The sequence below is a fragment of the Bubalus bubalis genome, chromosome 2 (assembly GCF_019923935.1).
Source record: "Bubalus bubalis isolate 160015118507 breed Murrah chromosome 2, NDDB_SH_1, whole genome shotgun sequence".
Classification (NCBI taxonomy): Eukaryota; Metazoa; Chordata; class Mammalia; order Artiodactyla; family Bovidae; genus Bubalus; species Bubalus bubalis.
The window spans coordinates 177211075-177226926 of NC_059158.1; the positions used below are offsets into that span (position 1 = coordinate 177211075).

The window sequence follows — 15852 nt, forward strand, 5'->3', positions numbered from 1 at the left end:
GGGAAGCGCCCGGGGAATTCTGGGAGCTGTAGTCAGCCTCCGGCGAATGCTGCAAACTTTTGCAAGAGGCTTTAGTCAGAATGTTGGCAATACCAGATGAGAGTGACAGCCCCGCAGAGTCACTAAAGCTGCATGATGAAACGGGACTTCACCGGGCTGGGCCAGAGACACATGGGTGTGAAATCCCTCCCAAGTATGTTCTTCAGCTTTTCGGTTCCTGGAGGGACTGGTTCGGGTTAGGAGAGGTAGTGCTAATTACAGAGCTGACCGCCCGATCTTTGGAGATCTGAGCACACAGCCCTGTTCTTCTGGCCTCCGGGAAGGCGCCACCTTAGAATGTACCAGACACAGGGAATCCAGCTTATTTGTGGAGTCTCTGGAGAAGCCTTCATTCATTGGAATCTCCTGGGCAACTGCATGTCTAACCTCAAACCCTGTTGCTGCAGTTTCCCCTCTTCTGCTCCCTTGGGGCCTCCCACCTTGCCTTCTATCCCCCCTCTTCTAAAAACTTTGTGACAAGGTATTCTACTGTTTTTTCCCCCCCTCCCTTCTCTCTCTGGCCACTCCTCTGACTCTTCTTTCTCCTCCCACCTCCCGGAACGTGGGTGTTCCCCTAGTTTCTGTTTTCATCTTTCCTCTCCCCAGGGACACTCTCCCTCCCCATCTCATCCATTTCCTGGCCTTCCACTCTCCATTTGGGAGAAGTTGCTTCTACCAGCACCTCAAAGCTGACTTCATCTTCTTCTGTTTACTTCCCACAGCAGCAGCCTCTTGACAGTTTTTCTTCAGAGCTCCACTTTTTGTTTCAAAGTTAATGTTTGCTAGGGATAGAGAATCCCAGCAGGAGCTCAAGTGGACTAGATGACCTCCAACAGCCCCTCTGGGGCTTCCCAAGTCTGACTTGGTCTCCAGACTCTTGGGAGAGGTAAATTAACCTCATTCTCAGCCAAGCTCAGACCCTTGGGCTGGGGCTCTGTTATCACACTTATTACAGTCTACCTTGTGTTGTACTTTTCTGTGGACATGAGTTTTGATTATAAGCTCCTTGAGGACAGGGCCCACATCTTGACATCTTTGTCTTCTGCCCTGTGCCACCTAACAAAATAAACTGCCAATAACATGCCCTTGTTGACTAAATCTTCCTTATTGAATTCCCCTCTAAGTCACCCTCCTCAAATATGTCAGGTTCAGCTTTTACTTTTAAAATATACTCCGTAATGTCAAATGTTTAGATCAACTTTACTAGTATTTCATCAGTCACAGAATGAAGGTCAAACCCCTACACTGGCATTCAATATCTGCCAAGATCTGCCTCAATATATCTTTTCTAGCCTAATCACCTGCCACCTTCATGTTCCTTGTTTGATCTTCAAGCCTTTCTCTCTGCAAATCTCTGGCCACTGAACTCTAGCCCAGCAATTAATGCCTTTATTAGTAACTGTGGTCTGAATGAAAGCTTAAAAATGCCACTTCCTACAGAAAGTATTGCTTTTTTCAACTGAGCTGTAAATAAGCTCTACCGCTGTTTAACTCCTCAACACATTGTTTCTACATTTTTGTACCATTGGTCTTCAAATCTGACGCAGTCTTGTTATCATATTTGCATGTCTTACCCCTTCTCTCCAACTAACAATAGAATGTTACTGACCACGTTTGCAAAGTGAGGAAACCCAAACTCAGAAAAGTAAAGCTTTGTGTCAGGGTCTTCTTTTGACTGCACCAGACTGTGTCAGAACTCCCCGAAGGCAGGAACTGTGTCTTATTGTCTCTCTGTCTCCCACTAGCATGTAGTGAGTCCTCAGTTCAGTTCAGTTGCTCAGTCGTGTCCGACTCTTTGCAACCCCATGGATTGCACCATGCCAGGCTTCCCTGTCCATCACCAACTCCCGGAGCCTGCTCAAACTCATGTCCATTGAGTCGGTGATGCCATCCAACCATCTTGTCCTCAGTTGTCCCCTTCTCCTGCCTTCAATGTTTCCCAGCATCAGGGTCTTTTCTCATGAGTCAATTCCTCACATCTGATGGCCAAAGTATTGGAGCTGCAGCATCAGTGAGTCCTTGGGAACTACTTTTATATTAATGAATATGAGTTGCCCTCCTCTGTAGCATAATGACTCTTTAGAACCTTCAAGGAAGCAACTAAATCATTCCCAAGGCTTCACTTACAAAGTCAGTAAATTTGTGAAAAGCAAGAGATACTGATATTCTCAATTGAATGAGATTTTGTGACCCAATCTCCTTTGAAGGAAAGCTTGGAAGGGACACAGATACTACTACTTACTGAGCTCCAAGGATAATCCAGGATTCATCTGTTATCTCATGTAATTCTCACCACAATATCATGAAGTAGGCATTATGCCCCCATCTGACAGATGAGGATACTGAGGCTCGAGAGGTGTGTTGGCAAAAGTCAGACAGCTTAGTAATATATTGAGTAAGAATTCAAATGTAGACAGGAATGACTCCAAAGCAGAAACTCCACTGCATCACTGATGAAAGACCTGAATATGTAAGAAGCAGGGTGGCACAAGGAACTGATGTATAAAGCAGAATTCCAATATATTAATTGGGAGTGAGAAACGTAATTGTTAAGTGACCCATGATTGATAGGCTAGAACCTCTTTATACCGTGAAAAGCCAAATTATCATCAGAAAGTACTTAGGGTAGTTGGAATCTGAGCAAAAGGAGCCAGTGAAAAGATGAATCACTAAACCACCTCCACAGCGAACGTGCTGGTTGGGGCTCAGGCTTCTTCCCTCACTCTTTAATTCACTAAACATTTATTGACCATCTAGTGTGTATCAGGCACTGTGCCGGACTGGAAATCCAGCACTGAAGCTTCCAGCCCAGGTGATACTGCCAAATTTGTTCCTCCCCTCCCCCATGCCTCGTATTTTTGGTTCAGGAAAGATCCACCTCCTGTTGCCCTTCTCTCCACTCTTGCATCAGCTCTGTTGAGGCCACTGATTGGTCAATGCTTTCTTTTATTCCTCAGTCACATTCCAGTCCTGAAGGTACATCTAGATGCTATTTGAAATGTTTCTGAGGCTCCTTTCGCTTCAGACCTTCTCACAGATTTTAACCCTAATGGAATTCTCATCTGTTCTGAATTCATTCTTCATAAATTAATTTTTTAATCCCAAATGCAATATGATAGAATATTTTTATACCCTGACCAGATCTGGGGCTATGATTTATCAACTCAGATGTAATCTTCTGAGCTCTTATTGTTTGCCACACCCTCCCCTTCCATTTTAGAATATCATTTCTGCCTTGAGGGAATTTCAGGAAAGAAATCCAACTCCAGGTGACTTATTTGATAAAACCAAAGCAGACTCAATCTCTGTGGCTCATTCACACATTCATTCATTTAATTACTCATTCAGCAGGCATTCTGCTAGGTGCTGAGGGAGGGCCTTCTGGCTGACAGGTCCTGAGCTGTCAAGTTATACAATCAAAATTGACATTGTCCCCAGGAATTGTGCATTAGGGGGCAGAACAGCCACAGACTCTTGAAAGCAGAACCAACCCTCTCCGAAGAGCCCTGCCCAGGAATCAGACAACTAGGGTTCTAGTTTTTAGCTATGTGATCCAAAGTGATTTTTTTTTTTTAATCTCTTAGGATCTGTTTCTTCATCTGGAAAACAAAGGAATTGAAAATAGCTCTAACTCTCCAGAGGAAGTGTGAGAAGAACTGGTGTTGGGCATTACATATAATTCAGGTAACTTGATTGTATCCTGAGGACAGAAATCTTCAGATTTCAAAAAGTTCACCCCTCTTGGATTTCCCTGGCAGTCCAGTGGTTAACACTCTGCTGCTTCCACTGGAGGGGGTGCGAGATGATCCTTGGTGGGGGAAGTTCGGCGAGATGCGGCCCAAAAACCCCAATAAATTAAAAACAAAATTCACCCCTCTTAAAAAATAAAACACAAAACCTGAGCTCCAGTTTGGTTCAGTAGGCCGTGAGCCCTCAGCGCACCCTGCAGGCAGGCTCTGTTATAGCTCAGAACCGGCTGGGGAAAAAGGTAGATTTTTGAGTTCCCAGAATTGTCAGATCCTTAAAAGAGGCCAGGCAACATCTAAGACTATGAGGATTTCCTTACTGCCAGCAGGAACCAGACTTCCCGGAGACCACCCCGCTTTCCTCTGCCCCTCGCCCAAATGCACTTCATGTTATCTTGACTTACTCTCTCACCTTATAGGCAGGAATCCTGAAGTCCAGAGAGAAGGCATTTGCCAAAGGTCTCCCAAGAAGCTGATCAGAGAGCAGAATTTAGAAAACTTGGGATCCAGGCCCCTAATCTAGGGCCACCTGCAGACTGCCCAAAGAGCCTCCCGTTTAGAGACAGAAGTGTCTTCGCACTGCAGTTTTGCTCACCCTCTCTCCCCCTGTCCTCCAGGCCCCGAGGCTGCATATATTCCATTCACAGACAATTACCCTGAGGCCTATCACTGGAGCAGTGCCCTAGAGCCTTGCCACCATCCCTTTCCACCTCTTCCTTCCCTCAGAAGCCTTTCCTGCCTCCAGTTGTACTTGGAAGCAGGATGTCAGAATTGAAGGGTCTAGTTCCAACACTTTAGAGCTGTGGGAACATGGGCAAGTCACTTCACCTCTCGGAACTTGTTTCCTGTTTTGTAAAATGGGGCTATAACATTTACCTTCAGGGGTTATTGCGTGGATGAGAGCTAATGCATATGAGTCTCTTAACCAGGCTTGATGAAGATTAGGTGCTCAATAAACAGTAATGATCATTTAAATGGTATGAACTGTGGTGTTGGAGAAGACGTATGAGAGTCCCTTGGATTGCAAGGAGATCAAACCAGTCAATCCTAAAGGAAGTCAGTCCTGAATATTCATTGGAAGGACTGATGCTGAAGCTTCAATACCTTGGCCACCAGGTGCAAAGAACTGACTCACTGGAAAAGACCTGATGCTGGGAAAGACTGACGGCAGGAAGAGGAGACGACAGAGGATGAGATAGTTAGATGGCATCACTAACTCCATGGACATGAGTTTGAGTAGGCTTCCGGGAGTTGGTGATGGACAGGAAAGCCTGGCGTGCTGCAGTCTATGGGGTCGCAAAGAGTCGGACACGACTGAGCGACTGAACTAAACTTTTCTTATTTTAAAGTACCTAGCTCAGTGACTGGTAGATAGTTGGGTGTTCAAGAAAGTGGTCATGACAATTAAATTTAAAACTTTGGAGCACGAAGCCTGGCATTTAGCAGGGACTGAATAAAAGAAGGTTAGTCATGTTGCTTTTCTGACCCAAGGGCGCCCAGTACCTTTGCGGTCTAAAAGCCTCTCCCGAGCAAAAGCCGCGGCGCCTACTTCTTTTTGCTCAGCAACAGGCTCTCCTTACGAAAACGGTGGCTGCCAATGAGCAGGAAGATGGGCGGGGCTATCTGGCAGCCAGTAGCAGCTCACAGCGGCACTCCCGATAGGCCCAGGCTGGTTTCCAGGCCGCTAAGGGAAGCATAACCCCGAGGCTGATTGCTGGGCGTGGAGTGTCTCCAAATTCTCCTCGCTAATCAACCGGCCTCTGATTGGTGCGAACTGCGGCGGCCCGCCCCTCCCTCTGTCGATCCCACCCCCAGGGGAGGGGGCGGGGACTACGCCGTTAGCTTTACATTTCTTTTTTTCGCACTTGTTTCCTTTTCTTCTGTTAATCAACTTTTGGTTTTAGTTCATGTTTTTCCTTTCCAAATTATGTAACATATATTATTGCAGAATACTGGAAAGTACAGAAAAGGATAAAGCTACAAAAGAAATAACCTGAAATGATATCCCCTCCACCCTTTAAAAAAAGGTTTTTCACGCTTTCTACTCTAAACCGGTATTACTCCTGTTCATTGTTCTATTGCTGTAAAAGTGTAAACCTAGAAACAACCAAAATGTTCATCAAAGAGGACTGGTTAAAGTAATAAACAGATTGGTCTACACAAGGAAACATAATGCCGCACAGAAGCAGAAGGAGATAGCTATTCGTGCTGTATTGTAGGTGCTCTACGTGAAATGAAAAGATGTGCTGAATTTAATGTTAGGTTAAAACAATGAAACAAAAAACAGATGCACGGTGATACATTCAGAATGATGTAGATATGTTGGTGATTACACAGACGCAACAAAAGTCTGGAAATGTATGCAGTTTGCAACAAACTGTTAGGATCCAGTTACCTCGGAGATAAAGGGATAATAGAGAAATTATAAGACTTTATACACTACACTTATTTAATAATCGCTTAAAAGCCAAGATGTAGTACATTTGTAACTTTAAAAAAAAGATACTTTCAAAGAACTGAAGGGGGGAAAGAAGGGGGTAGAGGGAAACCCTTTGAATTCTAATCCTACTACCAAGAGAGATTCAGTGTTAACATATTGGCTTTTATTTTTGCGTATATTTATTATATATAAATAAAATGTTACTATTATATACTAATTCTTTAACCTATGCTTATATTTACAGTATATAAATTATGTGGACTTCCCAGGTGGTTCAGTGGTAAAGAATCTGCCTACCAATGCAGGAGACCCAAGAGCCTTGGGTTGGATCCTTGTGTCAGGAGGATCCCCTGGAGAAGGAAATGGCAACCCACTCCAGTATTCTTGCCTGAGAAATCCTGTGGACAGAGAAGCCTGGCAGACTACAGTCCACGGGGTTGCAAAGAATCCGACACGATTTAGTGACTAAACAGTATATAAATTATGTATGGGTGTGGAGCCTGCTTTTTCTACTTATTATAATTCATGATGATTTTCAAAAATTAAATATTCTTTAATTTGTTTAAAGTTCATAATAATGTGATTTTACTGATAGGTTTTCTTTTTTTTTAGTAATTCTTTTTTAATGAAGCTCTTGATGTCTTCATGAAGGTTCTTGATGTCTTGTGGCAGAAAGAGTTGAGCTTTAGCCACTGAACCACCAGGGAATTCCCCTACAACATAATTTTTAATGGTTGTAGAATGTTCACGTGTCACATTCATTAATATCTATTGCTAGACATTTTTCAATATTTTATGTCAAAGTGAGATGAAACTCTTACATACAAAATATTGCATTATATTCCTGATTAGTCTCTTAGGTTACGTTTCTAGGAGCAAATTCATGAGTCAAAGACTGTGAACAAATGTATTTCTCTTGACGCTAACTGTAAAGACTTTTCAAAGTTTATTTCTGTGAATATTTTTGATGCCTATCTTAGGTCAGGCTGCCATAACAAAATATCGTAGACTGGGTAAGTTTGAAAAAAACAGAAATTTGTTTTGTCAGAGTCTGGAGTCTGGAACTCCAAGATAAGGTGCCAGCATGTTGGGTTCTGAGGAGAGCTCTCGTCCTGGCTTGCAAATGGCTGCCTTCTCGTTGTCCACAGATGGCAGAGAGTGAGTAAGCAAGCTGACTGATGTCTCTTCTTAGAAGGGCACTAATCTCATCGTGAGGGTCCTACTGTCATGACCTCATCTAAAATCACAGAGTGGGAGAAAATTTTGCAAAGTATATAGCTAATTACGGTCTGAAAGTGAAAGTGAAATCGCTCAGTTGTGTCCGACTCTGCGACCCCATGGACTGTAGCCTACCAGGCTTCTCCGTCCATGGGATTTTCCAGGCCAAGAATACTAGAGTGGGTTACCATTTCCTTCTCCAGGAGATCTTTCCGACCCAGGGATTGCACCCAGGTCTCCCACATTGTAGGCAGACGCTTTACCATCTGAGCCACCAGGGAAGTCCAATTAAGGTCTAGTAGCCATCACATATGAAGAATTCTGGGGGCTTCCTTGGTGGTCTGGTGGCTAAGACTCCAAGCTCCCAATGCAGGGGGCCTGGGTTCCATCCTTGGTTAGGGAGCCACATCCCACATTCCACAACTAAGAGTATGCATGCCACAACTAAAGATCCTGTGTGCTGAAGCTAAGACCTGGCGCAGACAAATGAGTTAATTAATTTAAAAAATTCTGGGAACTTAATGACAAAAAGACAAATAATCCAATTTAAAATAGGCACAGGACTTGAAGTGATGTTTATTCAAAGAAGACAGACAAATGGCCAATAAGCACACAAAAAGATGCTCAATATTATTGGTCATCAGAGAAATGCAAATCAAAACCATGACGAGCTACCACTAGAATCAAAAAATCACGTGTAAGAAATGTCAGTGAGGGTGTGAAGAAACTGGATCTCTGTACATTGTTGGTGGGAATGCAAAATGCTGCTGTGTAAAAACAGATTGGCAGTTCCTCAATAGGTTAAATATAGAATTTCTCTATGATCCAGCAGTTTCACGCTTAGGTATTTATCCAAAAGAACTGAAAACAGGTGTCCAAATAAATACTTGTACAGGAATATTTTTAGCAGCACTATTCACAACAGCCAAAAGGTGGAAGCAAGCCGAATGTCCATCAGTTGATGAATGGATAGTCAAAAGTGTGATATAGCCACACAATGGAATATTATTCTGCTATTAAACAATGGAATGGAGGTGTGGGATGGGGAGGGAGGTGGCAGGGAGGTTCAAGAGGGAGGGGACATATGTAAACCTATGGATGATTCACGTTGATGTTTGGCAGAAACCAACACAATACTGTAAAGCAATTATCCTTCAATTAAAAATAAATAATTTTAAAAAATGGAATGGGACTTCCCTGGTGGTCTAGTGGTTAAGAATACACTTGCCAATGTAGGTGACATAGGTTCCATTCCTGGTTTGGGAAGATTCCATGTGCTGCAGGGCAACTAAGCCCATGTACCCTAGAGCCATAAGAAACCATCGCAATGAGAAACCCAAGCACTGCAACTAGAGAGAAGCCCCTGCTCATCGCAATTTGAGAAAGCCCACGTGCAGCCACGAAGACCCAGAGCAGTCAAAAATAAATACATAAAAGTTTAAACCATGTTACACAGATGGACCTTGAAAACCTTACTCTAAGTGAAAGAAGCTAGACACAAAATGTTACATACTGTATGATTCCATTTGCATGTTGATTCAGAATAGGCAAGTCTATGGAGACAGAAAGCAGGCTAGCGGTTGCCAGGGGCTGGGTTGAGGGGGAAATGGAGAGTGACAGCTTAATGGGTGCGGAATTTCCTTCTGGGGTGATGAAAATGTCTCGAATGTTTGCACAACATTGTGAATATACTAAATGCCCCTGAATTTTACACTTTAAATGGTTAATGATTAATTTTATGTCATGTGAATTTTATCTCAAGTTAATAAAAAGGATGATGAGCAAGGGGGAACCTGTGGCATCTGCTAATTGCGAGATTGTGTTGGGTAGCCTAGCGTGTAAAGTGTTGGCATAAATCTCCTTGTACTTCTTTGTTCCTTTGCCTGCTCCCAAGCTTTTTGTTCCTTTCTGATGTTTGAGGTTGAAGACTCCTCAAGGGTAAAAGTGGTTTAGGTGTTTTCTGCTCTAGTAAAGGACTGTACTTAAAAAGAAGAGGGAAAGGAGCAAAGGAGGGGGAGAGGATGGAAAGAAGAAAGGAAGGACTGAGGAGTGGGACACGGTGACTGAGTCAGCTTACAGGAGGCCCGCTCAGCCCTGGGCAGAGTCACAGAACTTCCTACACTCCCTCCTCCCCAGCCCTGCAGCGATCCCTCCGTGAAGCAGATAGAAAGGCTGGACTATTGTCGACTCCCCAGGAGCCAAGGACCTCTCCCAATGCCAGAGGCTGTCACTCGGTCTTGAATGCCAGTCTCTCCTGTTTACCTGGCTGCTGTTATGTCTCTCCCAGGTCTGCACTGAGTGCCTGTCCCACGACCTCCCCCAACATTCTAAATTCACCCCATTAGAACGACATTGTTGTTTAACCACTTGACTTTGCCAATAGGCTGTGGGTTCCACAAGGACAGGAGTGGGAATTATTTTGTAGTTGAATTCCCAGTGTTTACCAAGTGTCCAGCATGTAGTAGATACTAAATAAAATTTTTATATTGAAAATTAAATGAATACATTTTAGAAGTATGAAACTGGAATCCATAGAATATGCAGCAATGCATATTTGAAAATAGTGGGATAATCCTGGGTCATCCCCAATGGTCCTGGCAAGACCCACCACCCCCAACCTGTTCCACGTTGAGGAGGGAGCTAACAGGTACCTGAACCACTGCAACTCAAGACTGTGGGAACAGGAGTTCTAAAGTAAAGTCCTTGCTTAGCACAAACCTGCTTGTGTGACCTTGAGAAAGTTATTCCCAATTCCCTGCTTTTGTTTACCTTGGTTATAAAATTAAGCTTATGGTGTATGAACCTATTTACCAGAAATATAATGAGATTTAATGAGTAAATAATTATAAAGTGCTCCATAAATATAAATTTTCATGCAATTATTAAATAATTGTTAATCTCGTGTAAAATTCCATAGAAATTCTTTTTTTTTTTTTAATGTTTCTGACACAGGTGGTTAGAAAGCTTAGACAGATCTCCTGCACTTTTCAGGGCTTCTCTGGCCCCTGCCTTTCCTGAGTTTTGTTTGTTCAGGTCTTGAGATTCTGTGAGCCAATAGCCCGTTCTTCCAGTAAAGTACTGTTTTTCTCCTCCATAAGCCAGCCAGTGCTGGTTTCTGTTACTTGTAAACAAAAAGATTTTAACTAATGCAATAAACCACTGTAGCATTTTCCAAATTGTATTCTGTGGAATGCAATGTTTGAAAATGCTGATATATTTTGTATAGAATAATTCTTAATAATTTTTTAAAAAGTCCTAAAATAGCATTCATATTAAGAACTATATTAGAGACTTTCCTGGTGCTCCAGTGGCTGAGACTTCGTGCCCCAATGCAGGGGTCCCAGGTTCTATCCCTGGTCAGGGAACTAGACTGCATGCTGCAACTAAGACCTCGCACAACCGAATAGATATAGTATTTAAAAACTATATTAAATATATAGTTATCTTCATTGTACTTAATAATCTGCCTATGTTGACACATATGTTGCCTATGTCTGACGATTATTAAAAGTGCCCTGTGCTCAAGAATGTCAGCAAATTTCATTAGAATTTAGAATGGTCCTCAAACTTCAGGGCACATCAGAATCACCTGGGGGAGCTTGTTTAATGACATTGCTGGGTTCCACCCTCAGTTTCAGCAGGTCTGGGATGTGGCCTGGGAATCTGCGTTTCTAACAAGCTCCCAGGTGCTGCTGCTGCCGCTGCCTTGTGGCTTCTTTAAGAATCCCTTGCTGTAGTATTTCCCAAATTCTAAGAACCACCTGAGGGTGCTTCTGGATCTTTGGTTAATCTCATGACCTGTGCTGTGTCTGTGGTAACTGGTTCGTATCACATAAATTATCTTGGGATTTTAACATATATTTGTTTTAAAAATTTAAAGTATTTTAAAAGAGTTATATCTTTCCATTACTATAGCATGATAGGAAAACTAACCACAGGTATGTCCTAACAAAAAGGCCATGAGTTACCATTTTCATAAAGCTCAGGTAGTTTTAAATTAGGCAGCTCCAAAAACTTTTTTTAAAGAGCTGAAACTCAGTTTTAACCACTGGACTTCCACTGCAGGGGTTTCAGGTTGATCTATGATGGGGAAGTTCCACATGTTGCCAGGTGAGGCAAAAAAAATAAAATTTGAACTCATGATTCCTTGTCTTCATTTTAAAGTTTCAACTCTTTGATTCAATCATCATTAGACTGATTTTTATTTAAAACATAGGACAAGACCAGATGATACACTGCTGTTGAGGAATCAACTTAGGAACATCATTCCCAACAAGGAAAATATTGATTATAAGAAGTCACAAACACTATAATCTTTTTTTTTTTTTTTCTTTGCCTGTTTGGCCTCGGGGCATGTGGGATCTTATTTCCAGGAATCGAACTCCAGGCCCATGGCAGTGAAAGCAAGAGTCCTAACCACTGGACCACCAGAGAATTCCCAAGATTTTGTGTGCCATTTTTTTTTTTTGGTCACAAAAGTCCAAAATGGAAGATGTTACTTGTTCCTCAACCACTTTTTAAACGTTTCAAATTTTGCAGTGTTTCAAAATTTTAAAAAGGTATGTGAGTTAGTTTGACCATTTCTTATACCTCATCTTTAAGGTCATTTTGTTGCTGGCCACTAGAATCTCAGCACTCATACCTCAAGAGTATCTAGAAATAAACCTTCCATCAGCAGCACTATGGGTAAGTTTTGGAAACAGCCATCAAGTGTCTGGTCTGCAAGGATAGGGTCAATGACTTGTCGAAGATGTTATCACTCAATGGTCCTAAAACCTTTCGTGTAAACAAAAAGTCATCTGTCTTAAAACAAATGACATCACAATTCTGGGGCAAATGATCTACTACTGAACTGGTGAATCGAAAACATCTTGCCAATGCCCATATGTCACTTGAAGTTGTTTTTTGCATTTTTGTCTAAAAGAGTTACACAAATAGTTTGTATAATATTCAAGGCCTTAAAGTCTAAAGCAAGAGGATGCTCGGCAAAGCAAAATGTAACTTCAGTGATAATTCTAATTCTGTGCTGTTAACAGATTAGGAGTCTAATCACCTGGATGCCAAGGTGACACATGATTTCTAATTCCAGCCTTCTCAACCTGCATGAGAATAATTAGAACAAGGGTAATTAGTTCACATGGAGTTGTCTAATCCATTTTATAGATGCAAAATGGTATTATTACTGATGGTGCCTTGAATTACAACTTTTGAAGTCCATCCTAAAGGGGATCAGTCCTGGGTGTTCATTGGAAGGACTGATGTTGAAGCTGAAACTCCAATACTTGGGCGAAGAGCTGACTCATTTGAAAAGACCCTGATGCTGGGAAAGATTGAGGGCAGGAGAAGGGGATGAAGAAGAGGATGAGATGGCTGGATGGCATCACCGACTCAATCGACATGAGTTTGGGTAAACTCCGGAAGTTGGTGATGGACAGGGAGGCCTGGCGTGCCGAGGTTCATGGGCTCATAAAGAGTCAGACACAACTGAATGACTGAACTGAACTGAAGCAACCACTCCTGTTTTCCAGGCTGCTCTTGACCATATACACTGACATTTATCCCTTAGGAAGCTCTCTCCGACGCCTCTTGACCAGTGTCTGACAGGGGAAAGGGGCTTTCTGTTCCCCGTGTCACGCTGTTTCCTGCCTCTTGCACAGCACTCCTCACACTGTGCTTTGTCTCCAAGTTCCTACTGTGGGTACCCTGTCTTCTGATTCATTTTAGTGGCCCACTAGTGCGTCCCCTTACCCCTCTTCAGACAGACGCGTTAGACACAGCTCACTAATGACAATTTATTATAATTTGTTGGAAGCACACAGGTTGATTTAGGTTAAACCAGAATTATGTCTACATAGAAGTGGGCGATAATAGGTAGCCATTCTGTGGAGAACTTGTGCACTTAGTCGTCATCCTCACTCTGTTTTAGTTTCTTGATCGACTGCTTATGCCGCTCAATTTCTTTCTGCAGGCGCTCAATCTCCTTTGCATGATGAGAGATCTCATTTTCATGGTGTTTCTTCAAGGCGGCCAGCTGTTCTTTAGCACGAGCTCTACAAGGACAGAGTGGCTCTTGGTTTAATACCAGTTCTTCACCCCAAAGAGATCTCTAAGCACCTGAAATAACTAAGGCAAAGAACAGGCATCCCAACCCCACAGGAGTCTGGCTCGCCATCCTCTTCTACCCTCTTCAAGCCCCTATGAATGACGACTCCATCCTAAGATACAACATTTACAGGAGATAGCCAAAAATGATTCCATTGTTCTGGTGCTGCTGCTGCTGCTGCTAAGTCGCTTCAGTCGTGTCCAACTCTGTGCGACCCCATAGACGGCAGCCCACCAGGCTCCCCCATCCCTGGGATTCTTCAGGCAAGAACACTGGAGTGGGTTGCCATTTCCTTCTCCAATGCACGAAAGTGAAAAGTGCAAGTGAAGTCGCTCAGTCATGTCCGACTCTTTGCGACCCCATGGACTGCAGCCCACCAGGCCGCTCCATCCTGTCCTGGTGCTAGTGCCTGAAATTCCTCCGCTAATGAAGGAGTCCTTTCAGATTCAGTAGAAAACTCCAGAGAGGTGTAACTTAAGTCCCTACCTGAAGGACTTATTAGAGAAACAACCCAGAGAACAGAATCCCTTTCTGGGGGGTAAAAGAGCAAAAGGAGGTGGGGAGATATGAAGGTGCATAGTTAAAGGACAAATATATGTGTCTTACCACAGTTTATCTAGGGCTGTCTTTGCCTGAGGACTGCAAGGCCCTCTGTAAAGACCAAAATGAAGGGGAGGAAAAATAAAAGTGGTCTCTTGAGTCCAATTTAGGTCTCAGGAACGGATGATTCAAATGTTGGTTTAGCCACATATAGGCTTCTGTTTTCCATAAATGTAAAATGTGGGAGGCCAATTAGATGGTCTCTAAGGGCTGCACCTTGTCTCTCTGGTATGACAGGTGCCATGGTGATAATCCTTAATAGTGAGCAAGAGAGGGCAGAAGAGAAAAGACAGGCCAAGGACAGCAGAAGATACATTAGTTCCACGCTGCTCCCCACGGTGGATACAAGTCAGTATAAGATAACTCGAGGTTGGTAAACAGGGTAGACAGGCCCAGCCCAATCCATGCTCCTAAAGGCTGGGCTGGGCGGAGCCGGCCAAGTCTCCAAGAAAAGGGGGGATGGGTGTCCCAACCACGTGCAGCTGCCACATGCTCCTACGACCCCACTCGCTGAGGCGAGTTGCAGAGGCAGAAGCGTCTAGAAATGGCTGAGGGTCTGAAGAATCAGGGAATCCATCCTTGCGGGGCTGGCAAGCTACGGCCTGGGATAAGGGCCGAGAGAGTCAGGCTTAGTGAGTCTGCAGATAGTGGAACCGTTGGATCTAGACGCTCTGGGAGGAATTGGGGGGGTGGGGGCGTTCTGCACGATGCGGGTAGAACTCCATGGGTGGAGACGGCAGATGACTCAGGAAGACATGAGTCGAGGTCTGCAGACCCGCAGGTGGAAATGACTTGGATATGGGGCCGTGGGATTCGGCAGGGCACCGGAAGCCCACAGGTGGCGACAGTCGGGCCCTCAAGCCTTGGGTGTTAACAGGTTCAGGGGCCTGTTGGGTCTGTCTGGCGGGGTGAGGTGGGGTGGCGTCGGGTGTGGATGGGACGCCGCAGGACGCTAGGGAGGGATGCGTGGGGGCAACTGACAATTGAAGAGGGACTGGAAGGCCGTGAGGGATCTAGGGCTGGACTCGGGGTCCCCAGGGCCTCACCGGAAGTATCGCTCCTCTTCGGCCTGCTCTCTTTTTCCGAAGGCCCCACCGGCGTCCCGGACCGCGCCCGCACTGGACCTAACATTATCTCCCTGCGGAGAGAGACGGGGGCATTGGTACAGACGCCGGCGGGGTGGGGAGAGAGGAGGAATCCGCGCTCAGGGCTGGGGCAGCGGACCCTGCCGCTGGCGTACCGGTTCCGAGCCAAAGCCTCGGCCTTGCATTGCCCAGACGCTCCAGACGGCCTGCCGGGTACGCGCCGCCAACGCCGTGGCTGCCATTGATGTCAGTGAAGCACCCCTCCAGTGACCTGAAGTGCAGCTTCTCCTTAGGCGCAGCTTCTCCGCGGGCGCTAACGGCCCTGCTGGACAGGCAGCCAATCATTTCGCTGGAGAGGCGGGATGAAGCCAGGAGTAGCGAATCATGCGAGGGAGAGGCGGGGTTCCTGTAGTTTGTGGCGAATCCTGACAGAGGGGCGGGCCCATTCCTAGCCAACCCCTAGCAAGGGCTCCAGGGTCAAAGGACTGGAGAAAAATAATGGAGGAGATTGGGGAAAAGCTGGAACAGAGAGGCAGTAGCCAAGGTTTCGGCTCTTGGATCTATCAGAACTGGGCGTGGCGTCCACCCCCACCTCACCATTCCTACTCTCATGTTATTGTT

General features: G+C 44.6%; 1 protein-coding gene and 1 long non-coding RNA gene across 3 annotated transcripts; one reads left to right on the forward strand and one right to left on the reverse strand.

The window, feature by feature from the left end:
* Window positions 1–56: 56 nt before the first annotated feature.
* LOC123332215 lies at window positions 57–4842 on the forward strand. 2 transcript variants are annotated; one of them, XR_006549009.2, is made up of 3 exons: window positions 57–193; window positions 3624–3723; window positions 4205–4842. It is a non-coding gene; the product is annotated as an uncharacterized LOC123332215 (long non-coding RNA). The 2 variants fall into 2 exon arrangements; XR_006549008.1 differs by lacking the exon at window positions 4205–4842 and having other exon boundaries at window positions 3624–3860.
* An 8379-nt stretch (window positions 4843–13221) lies between these two features.
* On the reverse strand, window positions 13222–15563 carry ATP5IF1 (ATP synthase inhibitory factor subunit 1). The gene is made up of 3 exons (XM_006049653.3): window positions 15387–15563; window positions 15193–15284; window positions 13222–13493 (listed from the first exon to the last, which is right to left on the reverse strand). Exons 1-3 carry the CDS (start codon window positions 15471–15473, stop codon window positions 13343–13345), a joined length of 330 nt encoding a protein of 109 aa, XP_006049715.1. The 5' UTR covers window positions 15474–15563; the 3' UTR covers window positions 13222–13342.
* Window positions 15564–15852: the final 289 nt, after the last annotated feature.